At 36.9% G+C, this 18,522-nt stretch overlaps 1 protein-coding gene across 5 annotated transcripts in view; it reads right to left on the reverse strand.

Moving 5' to 3' along the window:
- Positions 1-18,522, reverse strand: part of KIAA1328 (KIAA1328 ortholog) — a 366,775-nt gene that overhangs the window by 54,908 nt on the left and 293,345 nt on the right. For all 5 annotated transcript variants that reach the window (XR_012380034.1, XM_025886685.2, XM_073898300.1 and 2 more), the window contains one exon: positions 6,572-6,750. Coding sequence is in view for 4 of the 5 variants with exons in the window: in XM_025886685.2 (XP_025742470.1) it covers positions 6,572-6,750 (179 nt within the window). In the remaining variant the exon portion in view is untranslated. The remainder of the gene's footprint in view (positions 1-6,571; positions 6,751-18,522) is intronic.

The raw sequence follows: 18,522 nt of genomic DNA on the forward strand, positions 1-18,522 counted from the left end.
GCCATCTTCAAGAATGCTGCCATGCTGGGGACGGGGATGGGACAAGGCTAACTTAAAATTTCACAAAGTTCTCCTACCATGTTTCAATGGACTTTATATTGGCTAAGCATTTGCTTGATTCTTATCAATCTTTCACTATTTTTCAGAGTTCTGATAAGGCTGATTCTGGCAGTTTTGCCAGTGCTTTCAGTATTTCTGGGGGTTGGGGCGGGGGGGCTCTGGAAGTCCCTATCTGCTGACATCCTCCTGACTTATTTATGACACAGCATAACTCTGTTACCAAACCCTGACAAGGTCATTACCAAAGAAAGGTATTACACACCAATATCTCCCAATCAGTGTAATTTTATCAAATTAACAGAATAAAAAAGAAAATGCATGGTCATCTCAATAGGTACACAAAAAAGACTTGATGAAATTCAACACTCATTATGATAAAGATTCTCAGCAAATGAGGGAACTTTCTTAACCTGATAAAGAGCATTTACAAAAAACCTACAGCTAAAATCATACTAAATGGTGGAAGACAGCTTTCCCTATGAGATCAGGACTTCCTTATGGAAGTTCACTTTTACCATTTTATTCTACATTGTAATAGAAGTCCTAGGCAGTATAATGAGATAATAAAAGAAATAAAAAGCATAAAGACTTGGGAAAAAAGTAGTTGTTATGGACTGAATTGTGCTCCCCCACCCGCCCAAATTCATGTGTTAAAGTCCTAACCTTCAGTACACCTCAGAATGTGCCTGTATTTGGAGATAGGACATTTAAAGAGGTAATTAAGGCTAAATGAGGTCATACAGGTGGCCTTTAATCCAATATGATCCTCTGTCCTTAAAAGAAGAGAGAGACAGGGAGTGCCTGGGTGGCTCCATGGGTTCAGCAGTGGACTTTTGGTTTGGGTCAGGATCTCTTGGTCATGAGATCGAGCCCCGCATCGGACTCTGAGCTCAGTGCAGAGTCTGCTTCAGATTCTCTCTCCTTCTTCCCTCCAGCTCGTGCTCTCTCTCTCAAATAAATAAATAAAATCTTAAAAAAAAAAGGGTGGGGGGAGAGAGACACACCAGGAATGTATGCTCATAGCAAAAAGGCAACGTGAGGCTACAGAAGGCAGCCATGTGCAAACACAGGAGAGAGGCCTCGGGAGGGAATGACTAGAAAGGAAGATGAGTGAGCTTTCATGAAGAATGGAAATGTACTATATCTTAATTGTATGAGTATATATAATTGTCAAAGTTTATCAAAATGTACATTTGAGACCTATGCAGTTTTACTGTATGTAAATTAAATCTGAATCAGAATAAAAGAAAAATTTAAAAACCCTACAGTTTTCTTGATTCTCAAGGCAGTGCTTTTTTTTTTTTTTTTAAAGATTTTTATTTATTTGACAGAGAGAGCACAAGCAGAGGGAGAGAAAGGGAGAAGCAGGCTCCCCGCTGAGCAAGGAGCCCGATGTGGGACTCGATCCCAGGACTCTGGGATCATGACCCAGGCTGAAGGCAGCCACTTAACTGACTGAGCCACCCAGGCGTCCCATGGCAGTGCTGTTTTTAAGACCGCATTCTACTGATATCTCTTTGACTCTGCCAATCAGTCACCATAAGGACTTTGAAGGGACAAGCATATATACTTTTTTTTTTTTTTGAGTTTTAATGGTTATTTCAAGCATATATACTTCTTAATCACTGTAGGTACTGAGGTCAAAAGGTCTGATTAGATCTTTAAGGCTTGGAAATGGGGCAAAGATATCTGTCTATCTATCGTGTTAAACTAATTCATTCAACAAATATATGATGAGTACCTACTACATGTTAAGCAATGTTCTTATGGGGATGCAACAGTAAAATAGAGAGTATTCATATTATAGTGGGAGAATATATAAAATATAAAAAATAAGTAAATTATGTAGTATTTTGAGATACTTCTATCATAGAGAATAGGAAATGTAGAGCTTCTGGTTTAAGTGACAATATTTCATAAACAGCAACCTCAACTCTTAATGCTGGTCTCTCGCATTTGAATTCCTTTTTAAAAGGGACTGAGTAGGACAATTTAATCTACGTGTCTGGGTTTATTCATAGCCCTATACCCTGCTTGTCTTCTGTGTTCTGTTGATAAAGGCATCAATTTTTAATAAATCTTTTAGTTCAGACTTCTGGGAATCAGAAGTAATATCTTGTGATACCTTTTCTAATGATTAAACCTACAATAATGATGATGATGTTAATAATAAAAGAAACATAAAAAAGTGTTCTTTAGAGGCAAAGCAGAAATGGCTTCTGAACTTTGGATACTCCAACTTGTTTATTTCTTTAATTGTGCCACCTACATTAATCCATCATGGACTACAAAGAACATTCACATCATTGCAAGTACAGGCTTATTTAGAGGAACAACTAGGAGCTTCAAGGATTATTTCTCTTTTCAGATGAGTCTATAATAATCCTCTTCCAGTAAAAGAAAAATGAGTTTGGGAGCGCCTCAGAGGCCATCAACCAGTGATAGCTGCTGTATATTATATAGCCTAAAAAAGCCCAAAGACAAAATGGAGGGCATGGTCAATACCACCAGTTAAATACAAATTACTTTAGGTTCAGCCTCTCTTGAAGTTTTAAGAAGACTCAGAGATCCATGGAGAAGGAACAAACAGGCATAGCTCTAAATGTAGCAGGGGGCTTTGGGATGGCTTTCAAGCCTCACTTAGAAATGGGCAATACCAAGCCCTGAGGTCTAACATTTCGATTCTGGAACATGTCTGTTCAGTGGCCTCATGGCCTCTGCTAGCCTGTCAGCATCACAGAAGAAAAACGCCCTCAGCTTCCAGGGCTCTTATGAAAGGGAATCAGTGATTGATAAGAAAAGGGTGGTTCAAGGCAAGCTGGAAGAGAAAAACAAACAAACAAAAAACGCTGCTGAGTAGGGAGGAAAAAAGAGGAATGAACAGCGTGTGTTTCCAGATTTGTGCCTTTGGCTTAAAAGTTCTTGACTCAAGTTTAGATTTTCCTAAGTAATGTCTCCTTGTTCCACATAGCTCAATAAAGGCAACTAAAATAGAATATTCCAAGCACTGATGACTGAAAAACAATTTATATTTTAAGTATAATTCTGACAATACTGTACATGTGGTTGTGATCCCAAGGCTGTTTCTTGAGACAAGAGTCAGGTCTTTCTTTATATAATTAGTATTAATAAAGTTGATAGAATGGTGAGGAGGACAGAAAAGGTAGAGGAATAAGAGACTGATAATAAAGATTAATGGTCCTGCAGTAAACATCCTATGTGGTACTTAATGATTAAAGACAACAAAAGAAACAAAGAAGAAAAGTATGTTAAAAAATTTAGACACACTAAAGAAGGGAACACAATTAAGGAGACACTAAACCAAGCAGTGTGACTGAGGCAATTAGTGCTAGGCCACTGGCCTTATGATAAACAGAGTGTCCAAACCCCTCGCAGCCACTTGTAAAGCCCATGTCCCATCTGTCTGGGCATCACCGTAAATGCCCACGCAGCAACTGCTCTGTTCTGTAATCCGTGCATAGCAGCTCTGCAATGAGTAGAATGACTCAGAGGGGCAACTTCAGCTCCTCAATGATGAGTTAGACTGTAATTTGGCCATGGCTCCATATCAGAATAAAAGAAGAGAAAAATATATGACAGTCTTTTTTTTTTTTTTTTTTAGAGAGGGACAGAGGGAGTGCAAGTGCGTGAATGGGGCTGGGAGGGGCAGAGTTCGGACAGACAGAGAAAGAATCTTAAGCAGGCTCCATGCTCAGTGCAGAGCTTGACGTAGGGCTCGATCTCATGATCCTGAGGATCATGACCTGAGCTGACATCAAGAGTTGGACACTTAACCAACTGAGCCACCCAGGCACCCCTTACATGACAATCTTTCTTATAAGTAGAAAAAGAAAAGTTAATTCCTGTGACACCTTAAAACAAAACTCTCTTAAAAAAATGAAAAAGTTTCTATTTTTTTTCCACTGCAACACTACAACCTTTCCCCACCAAAAAACAAAAAACAAAAAACAAAAAAGGGAAAAAGCTAATGAAAAAAATAAAAGTGTAAGTGAAAACTGTTCCTGAAAACTTTGCAGAATTGTAACAGCTTTGTCTTGGTTAAATTGATTGGTATAGCAACATTATAAAATGACTAGTAGGATTCATTGTGCACAACAGAAAGTGCTGAAATGTCAGCAGACTATACAGCAAAAAGTAATGGATTCTGAACCCCTGTTAGTCAAAAATGATTTTGTTTCAAATTAGAAATTGATTTTTTTTGGACACAAGCCCTTTCCAGGCTTATAGCTTCCGTAGCTGGGCCTGGGAGAGATTAACCTCCACCACTGTAAGGGCTGGCCTGATGGTACCTTTCTCAAAGTGCCTTTTCAACTGCAGCCTTCTAATGTGGCAGTGGTCTTAACCAATAACACAAGTTATTTGTCCCTTTGCTGTTACACTCTATTTTTCTCATTTTGCCATTTTACTTTAGTGCTGGCACACAACACAAATTTGTTGACAAGTTAACAGAAAACTATGTTAAGACTTGCAGTGTAACCACCACACACACACACCAGTTTTGATTGGTTCTTTGTTCTCCAAAGTGCAATGACTAAGACGAGAATACGAGTTTCCCATCTCTGAAGGACTAACAGAGAAAATAAATAAGATTCTATCTCAGCGATGAAGTCTCTTCAATCTCATTTTTGTATCTGGTAGCAAAGTCTACAAAGACAAAAGTTGTTCTAAGTTGTCCTGATGCAATGGAGATCTGCAGAACTTCTGCCTTATGTCAAATAAAATATACTTGCTTTTCAAGATGTGGATAGTTTCTCTTCTGAATCTTGGACTAATTATCATCTCTTAATTATTTGGAAGAAGATTAAACAATTTCTAGATTAATCATAGTTAAAACCAAAAATCAAGTCAAAGGTGGCAGGTGATGAGAGTGTGGTATACAAGATCTTCTAATAAAACACTGCCCATTTTTCAAACAAATAAATGTAAGAGAGGCTAGAGAGATTATGAAAAGTTGGTTGCTTAATACCAGAGGTGGGCAGGTGCCAGCCCAGTAAAAAAGAAGGTAAATATGTGGATGGAACTAGAGTGTATTATGTGAAGTGAAATAAGTCAGTCAGAGAAAAACAAATACCATATGATCTCACTCGTGTGGAATTTAAGAAAGAAAACAGATGAACATATGAGAGGGGGAGGAAGGAGAGAGGTAAACAAGCTATAAGTGACCCTTAAGGAGAGAGAACAGGGGCGCCTGGGTGGCTCAGTCGTTAAGCGTCTGCCTTCAGCTCAGGTCATGATCCCAGGGTCGGGGCTCCCTGCTCCGCGGGAAGCCTACTTCTCCCTCTCCCACTCCTCCTGCTTGTGTTCCCTCTCTCCCTGTGTCTCTCTCTGTCAAATAAATAAATAAAACCTTAAAAAAAAAGAAAGGAGAGAGAACAAATGGGATTGATGGAGGGAAGGGGGTGGGGGATGGACTAGATCAGTGATGGGTATTAAGGAGGGCACTTGTTGTGATGAGCACTGGGTGTTGTATGGAAGTGATGAATCACTGAATTCTACTCCAGAAACCAACCACACTGCACTATATTTAACTACCTAAAATTTAAATTAAAAAAAAAAAAAAAGAAGGAAGTCAGAGTTAATGGTTGTAAGCAGGTAAGAGGTATCTGGGGAAGAAGTGTGTGCAGAGGGGGCTCCAGGACTTTTTGTGGCCCTTTCTTGCCTGTACCTCTCTCTGTACAAGGAAGCTCAGACCTGCTGCATTCTGCTGTGAAATCGTTCCCTTGGTAATTTTTAGGAGAGGTGAAGCCATAAGCCACTCCAGAAAAAATCAGGAAACACAATTAAATTTTGACCACTTTGCTCAACATTTCACACAGTTATTTTATAATTGATTTTCTTCTAAAATATCTGTGACATCTGGGTGCCTGGCTGGCTCAGTTGGTGGAGCGTGCGACTTGATCTCAAGGTTGTGAGTTCAGCCCCCACAGTGGGTGTAGAGTTTACTTAAAAATACAATCTTTAAAAAAAAAATCTGAGACATCTAAAGTAGGAAGAATTACTGGCACTTAAAAGGCTGCTGGGCAATGTATGTTTCAGGCTTATGAAATTTTGTTTTAGCTACAATGTAGAATTGTCTATGACCTCTCCTTTACCCTTCCCATATTTCTAGTTAATTGAGAATTAACTGTAGTTGTTAGAGTTTACTCTCCCAGCAGAAATTTACATTCAATTTCCTGTCCTCTTTACTCACTTTGAACATTATTCTATGCCTATAACCATACTTACTGTTAAATCAGGCTTACGGTTTGCTGCTTGCAAAGAGGGACAAATCGGACAGTTTTTTCTAAGAGTATTCTAAGAGAAATGCTGATGCAATTCAGTGATCTAGCAGATGTGCCACCTGTGGCCTTGCAGACACATGTCAGTTGGTAATATACTTAACTCTTGTTCAGGGTTGTAGAAATCATCTGGAGTTCATGGCTGGCACCCACCAGCACCCACTGGCCCTGGAACAGCTTCTCCTTTTGCTACTTATAGATACTAAGCTTACCTCTTTGGGGTCGATATGTATCTTTCTTTTGACATGTCCATAGGGTATCATCTTCTGTATGTGATGGAAACCCAACTGTCTTCTCCCTTCTAGTCTCATTGCTGTTCGTGGATTCTTGGTACTTTTTGATGGATGATGATCCTCCCAGCAGCCAGCCATCACATTTTGACTTCAATAAACTGAAAAGAATAAACATGAATTAGCTGTAGAGAGCATAGATGGGGGGGTGCATGATCACATAAAGGCATATAAATTCAGCATGGTTGAAATGCAATTCATTGGCAGTAATAACTTTCTTTTTCTTATTGTTTTATTGAAGTATAATTTGAATAATTTACCGAAGGTCTATTTTGTATCTTGCCACAATAATTTTAGAGAAGAAATGGTCTTTATCCTCAAATATTTGGAGTTGGGGAAATGAGACTCAGACCCATGAAGCTGCTAATAAAGCCACAGAGTATGACTAAGAACCAGAATATCTATAGAAATAAAAAGTATGCTAAAACAAGACTTGCATAACTAAAATGTTTCCAAGTACTAAAATTGAACATTAGGGATTAAAATATCACCAATTTGCTTCAAAATGCATTTGTGTTTCTCATTTTCAATTGTTACAGTATTTATTATGTTCCCAGAGTATGTACGGAGCAGTACAATGGTGCACCTGGAATAACCAACCGGTCTCTGTCCTCACATAATTTCATTATAAAGTCAACAAAGCAAGTATGGAGTAAAAGGCATTTTAATGAAAATAAACACATGTACATATGTTTTTTTTTTCTAATAAACTGTGTTCCCACCATTAACACATTTCCTCTTATAACATTTTATTTTTTAGGGAGAAGCGTCCCAATGATGTATGTTCCTTACTATTCTACCAGCCTCTTCCTTTAAATTTAAATTCACTACAAACTCATGACACTTTGGTTTTGTCTTCACCATGCCCCAAAACAATGTGAGAGTTAAAGTGAAAAAAAAAAAAAGAGAGAGAGAGAAAACATTTACCCAAAAAGTAGAGTCTAAATATTAAGATGTTTAAACCCCCCAGAAGCAGAGGTAATCTCTGGATAAGAATAAGTTGACAGAGTATTATTAATCTCAGTGGACTCTTGACCAGGATTCAAATCATGTAAACCCATCCAAGTCATTGGGCTTCGGTTTATGTTGATCAGAATTTTTAATAATGTTTGCTCATGTAATAATTTACTAATAAAAACCAAGAAATTAAATGGCTTTATGTTAGGAATGATATAGAGAAACAAAAACTATTAACAGTATGGCTTTATATGGGCATAATGCAGTGTATTAAATTTATACTCTTAAAATTTTTTTTACCAGAACTCAGGGATCACTTACCCATGTAGTCTCACCAGTGGATGTATATCTTAGCTCATATAACTTCTATTCATGGGACAGGAAAAGTAAGAGAATAAAACTACCTCACTTTGAATGTAAGATAAATTTACTTTAACCCAGAAGCTCCAGATGCAGGCAAATCCAAGGACTACATCTCTGCTTGTTCTTTCTTTCTTTCTTTTTAGAGAGAGAGAGAGAGAGAGCATGTGTGAGTTGGGGGGTGGGGAGGGGCAGAGGGAGAGGGAAAGAAAGAATCCCAAGCAGACTCCCCACAGAGCATGGAGCCCACAGTGGGGCTTGATTGATCCCATGACCCTGAGATCACAACCTGAGTGCAAATCAAGAGTCAGACACTTAATCGACTGAGCCACCCAGGTGCCCCCATCTCTGCTTGTTCTTTTTCTTATTTTAAAGATTTTATTTATTTGAGAGAGAGAGAGTGCTTGTGCTCCCGTGCTTGCTCTCTCTCTCAAATAAACCCAATCTCTATCTCAACAAGGGACTTGGCTTCTAATTTCTTTAAAATAAAGATGACTACAAAAAATTTCTTATTTCCATCTTTACCTATCTACTATTCCTCTGTTAATGTCTCAGAAGAAAATCACACCTTTTTTCATATTCTTGATATTACTGACCTATGCCCTCTGTGATTATGGTCTGTCAATTATCTCCTTTTCTTATAATTTACAAACTCCTCCTCTCAACTGGATTCTTTCCTAGGATTATGAACAAGATCAGACTTTTCATTAAAAATCAAAACCTAAGCCTAAAACCAGGAACTCTTCCCTTAAGTGGGAAAGTGTAATACTCTGCGTCAGTGAGGGTAGGCTGCAGGGACAAGAGCACTGTAATACATTCCTAGAGGAACTGCAAACTGGTATAGCCTTCTGATGAGTGATTTGTCAACACAAAATAAAAATGCACCTACCTCCTAACAATTCTGCTTTTAAGAAGTTATCCTATGGAATTACGTTAACAACAGCATGAGAAGATTTGTTCAAGGACAGTCATTGCAGAATTATTTGTAACAGGGGAAAACTGAAGGCAAATATTCAAGAGAAGAATGAGTAAAGAAAAGAAACTGACACAGCCATTATAAGGAACGCTATTCAGTCACTAAAAAGAATGAGGTAGTTCTCTACACTATTGTGGAGAAACTTCATGACATACTAATAAGGAAGGAAGGAAGGAAAGGAAAAGAGACAGAGAGAAAGAAAGCAAGCAAGCAGGCAAGCAATTTGCAATAATAGAATGTATAACATGACCTTATTTTTGTAAAAACAAAAATACATAACAAATATTTTTAAAGTTCTGGATGAATACATACCAAACCTGAGAAGAAGCAGAAATAGAGTGAGTGAGGGAATAGCTTTTATAATTTAATTTATATACTTCTGATTGTTTCCATTTCTTCTAATAGGCATGTACTTTTTAAATTAAAAAACAAACCTTTTACCATCACCTTTACATTACCATCTCCTCTCTCTTTCCCTTGTCTGCCAAACTTTTAGAAAACAATAATCGATTTTAAAAGACATGCCTATTAAAACTGTTTTTCAAAGAACAAATCTGGTGGCTTTTTCTCTTTCAACAGTCTTTTTACTAGATCACTTTACAACAGTTGACTCCTTTTTTTACAACTGTTTATCTTGGACTTCATAATATATCATTAGGATTGGTTTTCTAGTTTTAGGAGGCTTCTACTCAGATTCTTTTACTGGGAACCCCTTTACTTCCTTCCCCTTAAATGCAGACATTCCTCAAGATTCTGTCCTTTGCTTTCTTCTCCCCCCCCCATTTAGCACTTTCTTAGTGATTCTTGCCACATCATTGTATTTTCAATTATGATTTCTAAATAGATTCATCTAGCCCCCAGTGCTCTTTAAAACTGCTGACCTGATCCAGTATCTGCCAGAAAGCTGTGAAGGGATGTCTTGTCATACCTCCCAAAGTAACTCCTGGGAAAGCAATTGCATTATATTTATCTTGAAACTAGTTTCTTCAGGCTTCCATTCTCATTTAATGACATCGCCATTCTCTCAGTCACTTATATGAAAACTATCAGTTACCTCAAATTCTCGTTTCCTTGTACCTGTTCAATAAATTACTAAATCAATAATTCCCTTGTATATTCATCAGATATTTATTGAAGACATACTCTATAGGCCTGGTAACGTGCTATGGGGTCAGAGTGGGCAAACATAAAAAATAAATATTTATTGAGTACATTATATATGCTAGGTGCTAAGCATACAAACATGAGCAAGACCTGGTTCCTGTTCTCAAGTGATTTTCGTGGTGGAAAGAGACACTGAAACAGATAATTTTTTATTTTTTTTAAAGATTTTATTTGTTTATTTGACAGAGAGAGACACAGCGAGAGAGGGAACACAAACAGGAGGAGTGGCAGAGGGAGAAGCAGGCTTCCCGCTGAGCAGGGAGCCGGAGGCAGGGCTCGATCCCAGGACCCTAGAATCATGATCTGAGCCGAAGGCAGATGCTTAATGACTGAGCCGCCCAGGCGCCCCGAAACAGATAATTTTTAAAAAAGATTTATTTCTTTATTTTAGCGGGGGAGGGGCAGAGGGTGAGGGAAAGAGAATCCTCAAGCAGACTCTGCTCTGAGTACGGAGCCTGATGCAGGGCTCGATCTCATGACCCTGAGATCCTGACCTGAGCCGAAATCAAGAGTTGGCCACTTAACCGACTGAGCCACCCAGGTACTCCTGAAACAGATCATTTTTATTTTTATTTTTTAAATTTTTATTTATTTATTTATTTTAAGATTTTTATTTATTTATTCATGAGAGAGAGAGAGAGAGAGAGAGAGGCAGAGGGAGAAGCAGGCTCCCAAGGAGTAGGGAGCCCGATGTGGGACTCCATCCCAGGACCCTGGGATCATGACCTGAGCCGAAGGCAGACGCTTAACCATCTGAGCCACCCAGACACCCCAAAACAGATCATTTTTAAAACTGTATGATACATGCTATGATTCAGGATACACAGGGTGTTAATGGGAACACAAAGGCAGGGCACCTATCTGTATTACTGAGGGGAAATTCTGGAAGCATTCAAACTAAATCTTGGAGGATAAGCAGGGGATAAGGAAGGATGGAAGGATGTTCTAAGCAGAAAAAACACTATGAGCAAATATACAAACAAGAAAAATATCATATATTTTGAGAAGTGAAGGTGAGGCAGGAGAGACAGGGACAGGTTACTTCATGAAAGGTTTGGTTTCTCCTATAAAGGGGCTCGAGCTCTATTTTGTAGGCAAGGCAGAGTCACTGGAAGGTTCTAAGGGGGAAATGGCATAATTCAACTTGAATTTATAAAAAACTCTCCCGGAACGGTGCCACTTAGAAAAGGGACTATGAGAAGCTGGATGAGTCTGAAGGTTGCGGAAACATCTCTGAGGAGAGCTGATAAAGGTCTGGGATGGAGAAGCAGTCATATGAAATGAAGAGAGATGGTTTAAAAACCATATTTAGGATTTAAAATTGGTAGAACCTGGAGAGTGTTTGAATGTGAAAAGTGAAGGGAAAAGGTAGTGGGAATGACTGGCAGAATTATGGGGGCATAAATAATACAAAGAGGAAGGATTGGGAATGTGGGAGAAATTAAATGTAGCCTCAGGTACTTATGAAACATTTGGGAAGATATTTCAAGAAAGCATTTGGATCCATAACTCTATAGTGTTTTGCTACTTGGCTGGCTGACTTTAGGGTGGTGGGGTGGAGACAGAGTTGAGGAAGTACATACTTCATTTTCAATGTTCTTGGTGAAGGAGGAGGTAAATTCATTCCTGTGAGTGAAAGAAATGGGTATTGAGGAGAGAAGTGAAGATTTGGAGTATGTATTGAGGGAATTCAAGATAGAAATGACCAAGAACAAGGGAGAAACTATCCTGCAATGTTGAAGGCCTAACAGTTAGAAATAATAAATTTGTGTCAAGGCTCAGGTGCACAGATGTAAAAGCAGAGAAAGCAGCCTGAGAGCTTGATCCTGGGTTAGGATTTTATTGGGAGGGTGCAGCATACTGGTCAAGGTTCAAGTCCCACCCTGCGCAAGCTCTGATATTCTGTGCCAAGCTGCCCTCCTCTGTGGATCAGGCTCTAACACCATATGATCAAATTTGTTTTGGGGTATGATGTAAAGTAGGAATCAAGGTTCATTTTTTTCCATATCTATATCCAGTATATCCAGTATTATTTTTTTCGAAGACTCCTTTTTCCATAGACTTGCTTGATACCTTTGTCAAAAAGCAATTGAACATATGACTGTTTGGGTCTATTTCTGGACTCTATTCTGTTCCACTGACCTATTTATCTATGTTAATGTGAATACCAACCTGTCTTGATTATATAATTTTAATTAACACCACAAATTAGGTTCACAAGTCTTTCAATTCATCTAAAATAGCAAAGATTGTTTTTGCTATTCTGGGCCCTTCATATTTCCATATAAATTTTAGAATGTTTGCCAATTTCTATAATAGTAGCTGGTATTTTGACTAAAATTGCATTGAATCTAATCTTCATTTCAGAAAAAATTTGTATCTTCACAATATTGAGTGTTCCAATTCAAGAACATGGTATATCTTTCTGTCCATTTATTAAGTTTTCTTGAATTTATCTCAGCAGTATTTCATAGTGATCAATGTAGAGATTTTGTACATTTCTTGTTAAGTTATTCCCAGGTATTTGATGGCTTTTTATGTTGCTGTAAATGCTTCCTTTTATTTTATATTCTAACTGTTGTTCTATATCTATTGCTATATGGCAGCCAATTGCATTATATAGAAGTAAAATTGATTTTTGTATGTTGAACTTGAACTGGAATTCTCTGAATGTTTTAAATCCACTTAATAATTCTAGTACTTGTTTCTGTAGGTTCTTTAGGATATTTCCATGTGGCTAGCCATTCTATTTGAGAATAAAGACTGTTTTACTTTTTCTTTCCAATATTTTTTATGCCTGATCACACTAGCTAGGACCTCCAGTATAATGTAAATATAAGTGCTAAGTGTGGACATTCTTTCCTTATTCCTAAAAGTGTTCATCACTAAAGAGATGTATCTTTATCCATACCCTCTATCAGCTTTCTAGTTTAATGACAGGCCATTTTTTCTCCTTATAATGTATGAGCAATGGGAGAGCTATGTTAAATGCTTTTTCTACATCTATTTGAGACACTGGATTTCTTTTTTATTACGTTAATATGGCAGATCACATTGATTTTCAAATGTTAAACCAATTTTGCATTCCTGAGATAAACTGTACTTGATTAAACTGGATTATCCTTTTCATATATTCCTGGACTTAATTTGCTAATATTTTGTTAAGAAACTTCTTTGTTTTGCATTTATGTTCATGAGTAAGATCACTTTGTCATTTTCTTTTCTTCTAATGCTTTTACCTGGTTTAGGTCTCACAAAAGGAGTTGGGAAAGTTCTTCTAGTCCAATAGTTCTCAAGAGGGGCAGAGGTGAGGATTTTGCTACATAGAGGACATTTAGCAATGTCTGCAGAGGTTTTTGATAGTCACCAAGGCGGGGTGGGATGCTTCTGGCATCTCATGGGTAGAAGACAGGGATGCTGTTAAACAACCTGCAATGCACAGAACGCCCCAATGAAATCTTATTGTGTGATCTGAAATGTCAATAGTGCTGAGGCTGAAAAACCCTACTCTCGTCTCTGAAAGAATCTGTGTAAGATTGATGTTATTTCTTCTTTAGATGTTGGGTAGAATTCACAAGTCTAGTTTTATTTGTAGGAAATTTCTTAATTAAAAATTAAATTCCTTCAACAGGCATAAGGCTATTCAGATTTTCTAAATTTTTTTGGTAACAATTTTGGTATATTGTGAATTTCAAGGAATTTGTATCATTTAGGTTGTCAAATGTGCTTGCAAGAGATTGTTCATAATATTCCTTAATTACTTTTAAAAATATTGTTAGAATCTATGGTGACATCTTCTTTTTCATTCCAGATACTGTAATTGTTTTCTCTTTCTATAATAGGTTCATCATCTTGAAAAGGCTTACAGATTTTACTTATATTTTTAAAACATAAACTTTTAGCTTGTAGATTTTCTCTACTGCTTGTTTTCTTCTCCACTGCAAGACTTACCAAAGAGTGGATGCTAGAAAGTTGAAAGCAGAATAGAAATATGGAAGTACTAAAAATTGGACAATGCTGGGAGAACTCAGGAGTTCTGGCAGAGAATGAAGAGGTACTGTTAATGTCCTTGACTTTAGCTGGGACAACAAAAGGTTCACATCCTAGACAAATGTTTATTATAAACCTCTAACAAGGCTTAAAACCAAGCTATGACAAAATACATAGGGAGGAAAGAGTTTGGAGATTGAGTCTTACCAATTTAGAGGGGCTTGGAAAACACCCGACTTTCCAGAGATCTGTCCTCACAAAGCATATAACCAAACCTATCCAAGTTCCAGGTGACTAGCAAGTAACTAAGTTGCTGAGAAAGAACAAAAATCAACACTCTTCAGAGAATGATAATAAAAGCCACATCTCTAAATGCATCATCCATAATACACAGGATATAATTCAAATAGCCAAACACAAAAAAGACAAAGTTTGACCCACAGTTAAGGAAAAAAAATCAATTAAAATTAACCAAAAATGGCCCAGATGTTGGACTTGGGCAGACAGAAACTTCATTTAAATCAGCTATTAAAAATATGTTGATGGATATAAAGGAAAACACGGTCTTAATGAATGAAGAGACAGAGAGTCATAGCAGAGAGAGACAGAAATTCTAGAACAGAACCACATGAAAAATCTAGAGCTAAAAATTACAGTGATTAAAACAAAAACTGGAAAAAAGGAGATGAAAGACCCAAGAATCAGTAGAAATGACCCAATTTGAAGAACACAGAGTAAAAAAGTGGTTGAAGAAAGAAGATGAGAGTCTCAGGGATCTTGTAGACAGTATTAAGCTGTCTAACAAACATATCTGAAGTTGCAGAAAAAAAGACTGAGAATGAGATAGAAAAAATATTTGAAAAAATATATTTTAAAGAAATAATGACAGAATATTTCTCAAATTTGATGAAAAATGTTGACCTACAGATTATAGACAAACTGTTGAAAACCAAAGATAAAGACAATCTTTAAAGCAACTAGATAAACATGTCAATTACATAAAGAAGAATAGTGTAGTGACAGTAACCTCTTATCAGAACAAGGATGGCAAGGGGAAGTAGAACAGTATCTTTAAAGTACTGAAAGAAAAAAAAAACCTGTCATCCCATAATTCTGCATCTCATGAACATATCCTTCAAAAATGAAGGAGAAATTGGGCGCCTGGGTGGCTTAGTTGGTTGAGTCTCTGACTCCTTGTTTTGGCTCAGGTCATTCACAGTCATGAGATTGAACCCCCCGTTGGGCTCTACCCTGAGCTGGGCATAGAGCCTGCTTGGGATTCTCTCTCTCCCTCTCTCTCTGCCCCTCCCCCCTTCTCACACACTCTCTCTCAAAAATAAATAAATTAAAAAAAATAAACAAAATGAAGGAGAAATAACATTTTCAGATAAAAAAGAGAAAATCTGTTGTCAGTAGACTTGCAGTACAAGAAATACTAAAGTGTTTTTCAAGTTGGAGGAAAATGACACAAGATGGAAACCTGGATCTATAGAAAGAAATGACAAGCATCAGAAATAGTACATAAATGAATAAATATAAAAGTATTCTTTTTTTTAAAGATTTTTATTTTTATTTACTTTAGAGAGACAGAGAGCATGATGGGGGGGATGTGTGGAGGGGGAGGGAGAGAGAATCTGGAGGAGACTCCTCACAGAGCACAGAGCCCAATGTGGGGCTCCATGTCACAACCGCAAGATCATGACCTGAGCTGAAACCAAGAGTCAGATGCTTAACTGGGTGGCCCTAAAAGTCTATATATTCTTATGTTTCTCTCAATGTCATTAAAAGATATATAAATGTTTACAGCAAAAAGATAACACTGTATCATGGGATTTATAATGTACTAAGCTGTAATGTATATGACAATAATATTGCAAAAAACAAGAAAGTAAATAAACTATGCAATAGAAAAGTTCTTACATTCTACATAAAATGGCACAATATTAGTACCATGTAGACTTTAATAAATTAAGGAAACATACTGAAGTCCCTACAGAATTCCCTAAAGAAAATGCAAAAAAGGGATAGCAAATGAAATAATAGAGGGATTAAAAAAGAAAATGGAAAAAAATTTATTTTTCCCCCAATCCCCTCAAAAAATAGAAAAGAAGAAACAGAGTAACAAAGAATAGATGGAATTAACAGAAAGGAAGAATTAAAAGCAAAATGTTAGATCTAAATCTGAAGGTATTATTAAATTAAATTTAAACGAATAAAACACTCAAGTCAAATGGAAGAGATTATCAGACTAGAGATAGGAAAATGCAGAACCTAAACCATATGTAGTTTACAAGAGTCACAATTTAAATATGAAAGAATAAATAAATTGACATAAAAGGATAGATGGAAGGAGATGTGCCATGTAAATAGTGCACATGGAAAACTGGAGTGGTTACATAATATTAAATAGAACAGTCATTAAGAAAAAAAGTACTACCAGAGATAAAGAGAAATATGCCATTGTGATTAAAGTGGAAAATCATCAGACACACATAACGATCCTAAATACATATGCATCTGAAATAGAGTTTCAAAATACAAGGAGTAACTTTGATAAGACTAAAGGAAAAAGTAGAGAAAATCACAATCATATTTGGAGATTTTAATGTCCTCTTATTATCAACTGATAGGAAAAAAAGATAAAAATTCAGTAGGCTAAAGAAGAATTGAACATTATTAACCAAATTGACTTAACTGACATGTACAGAATATTATACTCCACAGCAGAATATACATTTTTTTTAAGTAGGCTCCATGCCCAATGCAGGGCTTGAAGTCATGACCGAGATCAAGACCTGAGCTGATATCCACAATCAGATGCTTAACCAACTGAAACACCCAGGCACCCCCAGAATATACATTTTTAAAAAGTACACATGGAATATGACCAAGATAGATATGTTGAACCATAAAATAAATTTCAGTATATTTCAAAACAATGAAAGCTTACGGAGTATGTAATCTTACCACAATGGAGTTAAATTAAAAATAAAAACCGAGTTATCTAGAAAAATCTCAAGTATTTGAAAGTTATGTAACATGCTTCTAAATAATCCATAGGTTAAGAAAATCCCAAGTGAAATTAGTAAATATTTTGAAATGAATGATAATGAAAATATAACTTATCAAGACTTGAGGGATACAGAAGCAGTGCTTACAGGGAAAATAACTTAAATGCTTATATTAGTTAAGAAAAGTTTAAAATCATTGATATAATAAGACATTTTTATAAAGCTAGAAAAAGAAGAGCAAACTAGATATAAAGTAAGTAGAAGAAAGGAAACAATAGAATAGAAGTTCATGAAATAGACAAATAGAAGAAACACAAAGGTGGAGCCTTTGTAAATATTAATAAAATAGATAAATCTCTACCAAGACAAACTATTAAAAAGAAAAAACTCAATTTATGAATCTTAGGAATCAGAAAGAAGATATCACTATAGATTCTGCAGATAGTAAAAGAATATTAAGGATATTCATGAGTAACTATGCCATTACATTCAATAATTGAAATGGGATAAAATGCACACATTTCTTCCCCCCCCCCCCACCAAATTCTTATTTAAACTCTAGTTAGTTGGGGCGCCTGGGTGGCTCAGTTGGTTAAGCGACTGCCTTCGGCTCGGGTCATGATCCTGGAGTCCCGGGATCGAGTCCCACATCGGGCTCCCTGCTCAGCAGGAAGTCTGCTTCTCCCTCCGACCCTCTTCCCTCTTGTGCTCTCTGTCTCTCATTCTCTCCCTCTCAAATAAATAAATAAAATCTTTAAAAAAAAAAAAACTCTAGTTAGTTAACATACAGTGTAATATTGGTTTCAGGAATAGAATTCAGTGATTCATCATTTACATATAACACCCAGTGCTCATCACAAGTGCCCTCCTTAATGCCCATCACCCATTAAGCCCATCACCACCCACCTCCCTCCATCAACCCTCAGTCTGTTCTCTATCATTAAGAATCTCTTATGGCTTGCTTCCCTCTCTCTCTCTCTCTTTTTTCCCCCTTCTCATATGTTAATCTGTTTTGTTTCCTAAAGTCCACATATGAGTGAAATCATATGGTATTTGTCTTTCTCTGACCAACTTATTTTGCTTAGCTTAATACACTCTACCTCCATGTTGTTGCAAATGGCAAGATTTCATTCTTTTTGATGGCTGAGTAATATTCCAGTGTGTGTATATGTGTGTGTGTGTGTGTGTATACACATATACACTACATCTTCTTTATCCATTCTTCAGTCAATGGATACTTGGGCTCTTTCCATAGTTTGGCTATTGTTGATAATGCTGCTATAAACATCAGGATGCATGTGCCCTTTGAATCTTTGTATCCTTTGGGTAAATACCTAGTGGTGCAATTTCTGGGTCGCAAGGTAGTTCTATTTTTAACTTTTTGAGGAACCTCCATACTGTTAATTTTGGCCATT

Source organism: Callorhinus ursinus, unplaced genomic scaffold, assembly GCF_003265705.2.
Source record: "Callorhinus ursinus isolate GAN/ISIS: 27379988/994484 unplaced genomic scaffold, GSC_fseal_2.0 scaffold11, whole genome shotgun sequence".
NCBI lineage: Eukaryota > Metazoa > Chordata > Mammalia > Carnivora > Otariidae > Callorhinus > Callorhinus ursinus.